Source organism: Colossoma macropomum, unplaced genomic scaffold (assembly GCF_904425465.1).
Source record: "Colossoma macropomum unplaced genomic scaffold, Colossoma_macropomum, whole genome shotgun sequence".
NCBI lineage: Eukaryota > Metazoa > Chordata > Actinopteri > Characiformes > Serrasalmidae > Colossoma > Colossoma macropomum.
In genome coordinates this window covers 6609846-6617483 of record NW_023494786.1, presented here as the reverse complement: position 1 = coordinate 6617483, position 7638 = coordinate 6609846, and the positions used below count along the sequence as shown (strand labels likewise).

At 39.6% G+C, this 7638-nt stretch overlaps 1 protein-coding gene across 1 annotated transcript; it reads left to right on the top strand.

Annotated features, from left to right (window-relative positions):
- The first annotated feature begins 3759 nt into the window (after nt 1-3759).
- On the top strand, nt 3760-6289 carry si:dkey-243k1.3 (endonuclease domain-containing 1 protein-like). The gene is made up of 3 exons (XM_036558882.1): nt 3760-4139; nt 4286-4442; nt 5728-6289. Exons 1-3 carry the CDS (start codon nt 3843-3845, stop codon nt 6114-6116), a joined length of 843 nt encoding a protein of 280 aa, XP_036414775.1. The 5' UTR covers nt 3760-3842; the 3' UTR covers nt 6117-6289.
- Nucleotides 6290-7638: the final 1349 nt, after the last annotated feature.

The following is a 7638-nucleotide window of genomic DNA, read 5'->3' as shown; positions in this document are numbered from 1 at the left end:
CACAAAACCTCCTATGCTTTTTTTGGTCATTTGTCTTCATTGTGAACTTCATTGTGAAGACTTTCAAAATCCATATCATGAGACAGATTTGAACCAACAACCATCTGAACTTAGCGCCATGACTTCTACCACAAGTCCACAAGGCTGACTTGTGCTTGTTTGGGGAGAATCTGACTTCGAGATTCCTAGGTTGTGTTTCTACTTGTGTACTTGTTGGTCTTATGTCTTCTGCTCACCACCTTCTTGTGCTTCATTGTTGGCTTGGTTTTTCATGCTCTGTAAAGCAACTTTAAGCTTTGGAAAGGAGCTACATGGGATACATTTGTCTTTCAATGTTCAATACACCTGAAAAGTTCCTGGAGGACCCACTGCCCCTCACAGGGTCACCAATTCCCAGCCCCAACACACCTGAATCAGCTCGTGCTGGGACAGATGATGACTGAAATTGTAAAACCAGTGGATCTCCAGGAGCAGAATTACAGAACATTGCCCTAAAAACCATGGTTCAGTGCGAGTCTGGGTTTGAGGGAAAAGTTCAGAGTTATATATTTCACTCAGGCTATTCCTCAGGCTATTCCTTCACCCATCTCAGGTGCTTTCCTGCAGCCTTCCTCATACCTCATGTGCATCACGTATTTGTGTAGCCACCATCAGGATTTGAACTGATAACCATCTGACCTTGAACACATTGCTCTTCTTTTTTTTTTTGAACATTAGACTTTCAGATTTCCAACTTCAGAGTGAAGAAATAAACCCAAAAGCTTTGTCCAGGACTCAGTGTTATTGTTTGACCCCATGAGCGTCAAAGCATGGCTCATACTGGCTAGGGCCTCACAAAAACAGTTCAACACACACACAGACCACTAGAGGTCAGAAGCTACACTTGCATTCTGGTTTTAGAAGTTTTGACTTTGACCTTCAGCTACTGGCCTGAAGGCCTTATTAGTGTGAATGGAACACATATGAAGAAAAAGTCTTTGGAAAGACAGTCTATGACCCAATGATAACCTGCCCTATGCCAGTGATGGCAAATAACATCTTCAACAGCTTCTGGAGAATTTCAATAGCTGAACCTTTTAAAGCAACATTTATTTTGATATGTTTTATTGATGGATACTCTGGGAATCAACAAAGTAATCCAGCCACTAACAGTACACAGGCAAAGGTTTCAGGAGGAAGATCACAACGAAACTGTTGAAGCTTACTGAATGTGAATGAGTGGAGTGATATTTTCTCCTTAAAAATTGTTCCCACCCACTGGAAATCAAGACATAATTGGGTGATTCCTTTGTTACTTCCTATTGTATTGATACTTAATCAGACACTTAAGGCCTAATCAATGGATGAGTCAACTAAGTTAAATACAACCCTAAAATATATCATATCACAGTACTTAGCATATCACAAACCTTTAAAAATTGCAATAGAATCGTATCATCGTTCAGTAATCATGATATTGTACTCTGGGGTTTTTATATAAGGTCTGGGGTGCACTACCACACCTCACTGGGGTCTTGATGTGGTGTTCTAGGACATCTGTGCGACCAGGCATAGAAGAAAGCACATCTGTGAAATCTGATTCTTACTGGGCCACCTCTCACCACTATGGTCCTAAATCATCCTCTTTCTGCCGCCAGTGACACCTGAGCAATACGGACCTCTTCTCTATTTTTTAAGGACATTGAGGTGCCATATCTGACATCTCTCCTATCTGCTCTCACCACCTCACTTGTTATGTAAGCTCAAAGGGCCACTTGGCGAGCAATTCAAAGCCAAAAGTGGGGAACAATACAAGGACTTTGTCTCCCAGTGAAAATTGCCTCAGTTTGGGGCACAAATTCTCCTAACATAAGAGCCACAATGAATGGAGTTTTGCTCTAAGGTCTAGTGTGGTATACTTAGTCAAACCTGGGATATGAACCTATGACTTTATGGTTGCTGGTTTATCTCTTCCACCACTTGGCTACCAGCTTCTTGGGTTCACTCCAATGAGTAAAATATATATATACACAAATGCATCTTGCTTTTCAAATGATGTTACAGTATTCAGATGTATTTCCTACTTTATCATTTAAAGAAATATTACATAACAAATTTAACTTAAAAAAACAGCTTCAAAATGAACACCTACTATAGCACTACGTAACTTTGGAGGAGCTGGCATGAGACCTCTGAAGAGAACTGAGTAATGTTTTACAGCAACGTGGTTCTTCAGTTAGCAATGAGAGGCTAGCTCAGTATTCCCAGCATAGACAGATGGCTGCAAAAAGACGGAAGAAGACGTTTTCAGAGGATGCGAGGAAGGCAAAAAGAGAGAGTGACCGGACAAGAGTAAATCATGGACTGGCTTTTACTCATTGGCGAAAGCTAAAAGCGAGATAAGGATGCAAGACAGTCTCACGGGTAACAGGAAAACAACAAAAATCTGACAGCAGGGTGTACATCTCTGCCAATGTTACTTATGAAAGAAACCTCGTTGGTGTCATTCCAGTCTCATGGAGTTTTGTGGTTTTTGCAGATGCCAAAAGTCATCTAACCTCAGTGCCGTTTCAGGCTAACATGCAAAAACATACATTAATCTCATGAATTCAAAGTGTGGTCAGTGTTTGTCAGTCTAATGCCAAATAAGACTTGAAGGTTTGCGACCACCTGTAATAAAATCCTGTAATATTACTGTACTTTGCAAGTCGACATGGTACTTTCTCTTCTGATGTTGTCTTTACTGGTTCCAACGTCAGAATCCGACTCTCTTTCGCGTTCACACACGTCATGCAGCCATGTGGATGCTACAGATTACACTCACAATTTCTGTTGTTTACACATAGAGACAACTGAAATGTCGTGATGCCTGAAGGGAAGTTGGATTCTGTATCCTTCAGCTCGTCAACAAATGCATGTGTACAGCTGTCCAAGAATGGGCCTCACAGAGTGACTTGTATATAAGAGAGTGGTGTAAAAGTGAAATACATTCTGCAACTGTAGGGGACCCCAAAAGCAAAAAATACCAATTCTCAAATAATGCTGCTTTGAATCACAAACCCAGGGACTGCAACACTGTATTTGTAATTGTTGTGGCCCTCATAGACCAGTTTAGTTTAAACCTAGGCTTCAGTTTACTGGGTTATATAAGGAATATGTTTACATGTGTCAGACAGTTGACGAAAGTGAGTAACAACGTTAACAATTTGAGAAATGGCCAAGCACATTCCTCACAGAAACAGGAAAAAGGAAGATAAGGGTCTAATTCTTTCCATTACTGGCATACACAGACGTGTTATTTCAGGGCTTTAATTTTTCCACAACACCTACTGCTGATATGTGCTGGAGGTAAGATGAGGTCAGTCCGGTGTGACTGTTTCCACATACGGATACTGGTTCATGGGAAACCAACATATGATATATACAATTGCACAACCTTTCCAGACCTGATAATATACTATTAGGCCTATCTATTCTGTCAGAACCTGGCGGTTTAGTGGAGATATTTGGTTGTTAAATTGGGACAATTTCACTTACAGTAGTGGAACACGCTGTTTTCTGTAAAGTATAACACTGTAACACTGTTCAACTAGTAACTAGCCAACACAAGGACACACCCAAACAAGGACATTAATACCCTTCCTTTATTTACACACATCCGCTTCCCAACCGTTGCTACGTTACCTTGCCCTTGTCAAAAGACTGATAATGTTGTAAAAAAAGGCAAAAATGCGAAAAAAAAAGAGGAGGAGATAAGGAGGTGGATATAAGGAGGAATCAGGATTGCGCAGTTGTTTTTGGCCCTGTAGTGTTTGTGGGAGTCAGAAGAAACACAGGACACTGTAAACTTTTGATTAACAACAATGCAGACCGCCGCTGCTCTGAGTGTCATTATAGGCTTTTTCGTGGCTCTGACTGAAGGTGATGTGGTGTCTGACTTTCAGGATGAGCCTGACTGCATAAAGTTCTTCTACAAAGGCAAAGTCCCACAATGGGGCTCGACCACATCTGGTGCCGCCCGGCTCTGTCAGCGCTACCAGAACACGTACCACTTTGCTACGCTGTACGACACATACAACCGCATTGCCGTGTACTCTGCTTACATCTTTGGGCCCAGCAATGGGGGAGGCAGGGAGACTCGTTGGTTTGTGGAGCCCCAGGTGAGTGCAGGTGGCTGAGAGATATCATTGATTACTTGATATTTGATTGCATGAATGATATTGCTTTCTCGAAAACTGGCTTTGCTATAGATACAACTGCTGTAGTCGCTTTATGATCCAAGCCGTTAAAAGCTTATGTCTTCTAGCTGGTGAATCAAAACTGGGAAGGTGAGATGAAGGAAAGCTTCGTGCTGGAGAAGGAACACCCTGATGTCTATCAGGGTGAGAGGCAGGCTCTGAATGTGGACTACACTTCCTCAGGGTTTGATCGCGGCCACCTTAATCCCAATGGGCACCATGCAGGTATGCGCTGATCACAATCAATATCCTCTGATTCATTTTAACGAAGAGGCAAAGACATTAACATGAACATTTTAAAGTAGCTTATATGTGAAAATGTTAAAGTAAGCCTTAATTATAACTTCGGACTGAATTTATATACGTAAGCAATTGCATTCGCCCATTTATTTTGATGGTGTGAACACAAATCCCCCAACTTTGACTATTTAGTTTTACAGCTTTGGATAGGGATCAAAACCACAATGACACAGACTTGTCTTAAGTGAAGCCTTTCATGACACCCTATTGTGAATCACAGTTCTCAGAAAAGTGCTTAAAGCCACTATTTCTTGATTTTGTTTTCAATTGGATAATGGCATCTTCTTTTAAATTTAAAGATTCATTTCATTTTTTACTGTTCAGTCCATTGTTTCAGTCTCGTTGTTTATAAAGACTAAAAACATACAAGTTAGAGCCTGGCATCATTCTTTTACAGCTGCTTATTTCATTTGGAGGTCAGTCAGTTCACCTTTGTACCCAAACAACTTCCTTCAGCAGAGTTATTATTTCAGGAACTGATTGTGGGCTTAAAAAGGAATTCCACCAATTTTTTAAACTTTGGCATATTTCAATCAATGAGATGTAAACAAAGCCATTCAGAGTGGTTTGATGTGAAACGGTTCACTGTCAAGAAATGTACTGACTCAGATTTCTTTACAGTGGTAGTGATAGAAACCAGGGGTCACAATGTCTACAACACAAATATAACAGTTTTATTTACTATCCAAAATCACCAGTGAACCTACACTTTTTAGATATAATGTTGATAAAGGTAATCTAGTGGTAACATGAAAAACTTCGTTTTCAGTAGGGAACTATTTTGCCCCACAGGACCCTGCAGGTACCCCTCCACCCTAATTATATATTAAAAAATACACTGTCAGCCAAAATCTTCTAAAAAATTATCATAAAGCAATGCCCCAGGCCTCAGGCAATATATTCATACCAACTGTATGTAGTACTTTCTGTGTAGGAGCTTTTAGAGACTCTTCAGACGTCTGGTTCCTATGAACACAACTGTGAACTATTCTGACTCTAAAACAAGGCATTTCACATCAAACAGCCTGGAATACTTTTGTTTACATTTTATCCATTTAATTAAGCAGAAATATTGTAAATTAGTGCAGTTCCCCTTTAAATGGCAAGTCAAAGGGAACCGGCGCCAGTTTTTTCATCTTTGTTTACAATACTGAAGTCGATACTTAAATAATTTATTCTGTGTCTCATTATTGTGTTCTGTCACCTCTAGTCCCGAGTCGAAATGCCACATTCACCCTCACTAACGTGGTGCCCCAGAGCCCAAAACTGAACCAGAATGCCTGGGCGAATCATGAGGCCAATCTGGCCAATATATTCAAAGCTCAGTGTGACAAGGCCTACGTGTTGGTTGGTGCCATCCCATCTGCTGACAACTGGATCATCAAGAACAACGTCAAACGGGTCAACATCCCAGAGTACGTGTGGAATGCTTACTGCTGCGTCAATTCCAACGGCGTTCCTATTCGCAGTGGAGCAGCGATCGCCCTCAACACTGACCAGAACATAGTTGAGGAGTACACACTGAGTAAGCTAGTCGAGTTCCTCCAGAAATTCTCCAATACAGCAGTAGGAGAGCTGTTCTACAATCAGTGCCAGTAACAGATTGTAACGTTGTTTCTTAAACTGGATACATCAGAAATACAACACAGCAGATCTCAATGTAGCTAATCTTATAAACACTGTAATGTAGCATGTTCATTTAAAAACGTACATCACAGTTTAAATGCTGCTGCAATGCATGTCAGAAATTCATTAAAAAGCATATCTAACCACTGGTATGAGTATTTTTGTAATGTGGTAAAACCACACAGTTTGATCTCTGTGTCTTATTTGAAAGTGATGCATTTTAGCACAACCAGAAGTTAAGACATAGAATATTTTGAATAGATTTAGTTCATTTTTCAAATCTAGGAAAAATATAAGGGACTGCCGCGCATATACACGATTTATAGTCTAATAAAGTTTCTTTAGGTCAGTCATGTTAACAGGGGTGGTCTTTGCACTAGGCAAAGGTAGCCAGCTGTCTATGGCCCCCTTAAGCCAAGAGCTCCATGAAAATACAAATTAGATGTACTGTATGTGTTGATGTTAAATAGCTTATTCCGAAATAAATATACATTTTACAAATAGCTGATATTTGCGATTGCAGTGGTAATTTCAATGCACAATGCCACAACCCGGTCATGGTTATAATGGACTATTCTGTATTGTTATGTGATGGCACAACTGCATGAAGACAAACTGGTATGAACAAGGTAATTACGCTGTAATCTACACTTTGTAGAAGAGGTTACCATAATTGGTCAGCATAATAATACCATTAATGTTAGTATAGACAACTGCAGTGTTGGGGGGAATTACTTAAAGTAAAACCAAAGTTACAAATTACTTCTCTTAAAATTTGGGGAATATGTTACTTACTACTTCCATTATTCATTATTCATTATTCTACCTTACTCTATACCAAATTGTCTAAATTTATTTGCATATGATTATTATTTCCAAATTATCTGCCATTGTAGAAAGATCATTTCACTTAATAAAATGATTTAAAGGAAAATGTCTGTAAAAAAGTTAAATATCCCTATAATCTCAAAATGAGAAATATTACATATATCTACTAGATTTAAGATTAATTCAATCGCCAAGATTTTTTTTTTTAATTCAAAAACTTTTTGCAGGTTTGGCACACACACACACACACACACACACACACACACACACACACATTTTCTAAGCCGCTTATCCTTTTGGGTCACAAAAAGGCGCTACCTACTGTGCCACTGTGGAAGAGTTGGCGTGCAGCCTTAACTAATTAAAAAATTTGCCTCTAGGGGGCCCCAGTCACTGTCTTTTACCTAGAGCCCCAGAGTCACTAAATCCACCCTTGACTGTTAAATAGCTGAAGAAGTAATGCTAAATTCACAAAGAGACTGTACACAAAATGGAAGTCATATAACAAGTGTTATTTTTGGTGTTGTGTTTATTTTTCCTTAACTTGTATCTATGTGCTCTTTGTACTATAAGAAAATGACTTCTGCATTACAGTGTCATTCTATTATATATAACCAATAATCCAATCCAGAGATGCACACAGTGAGCATGTTATAAGACACAGTGC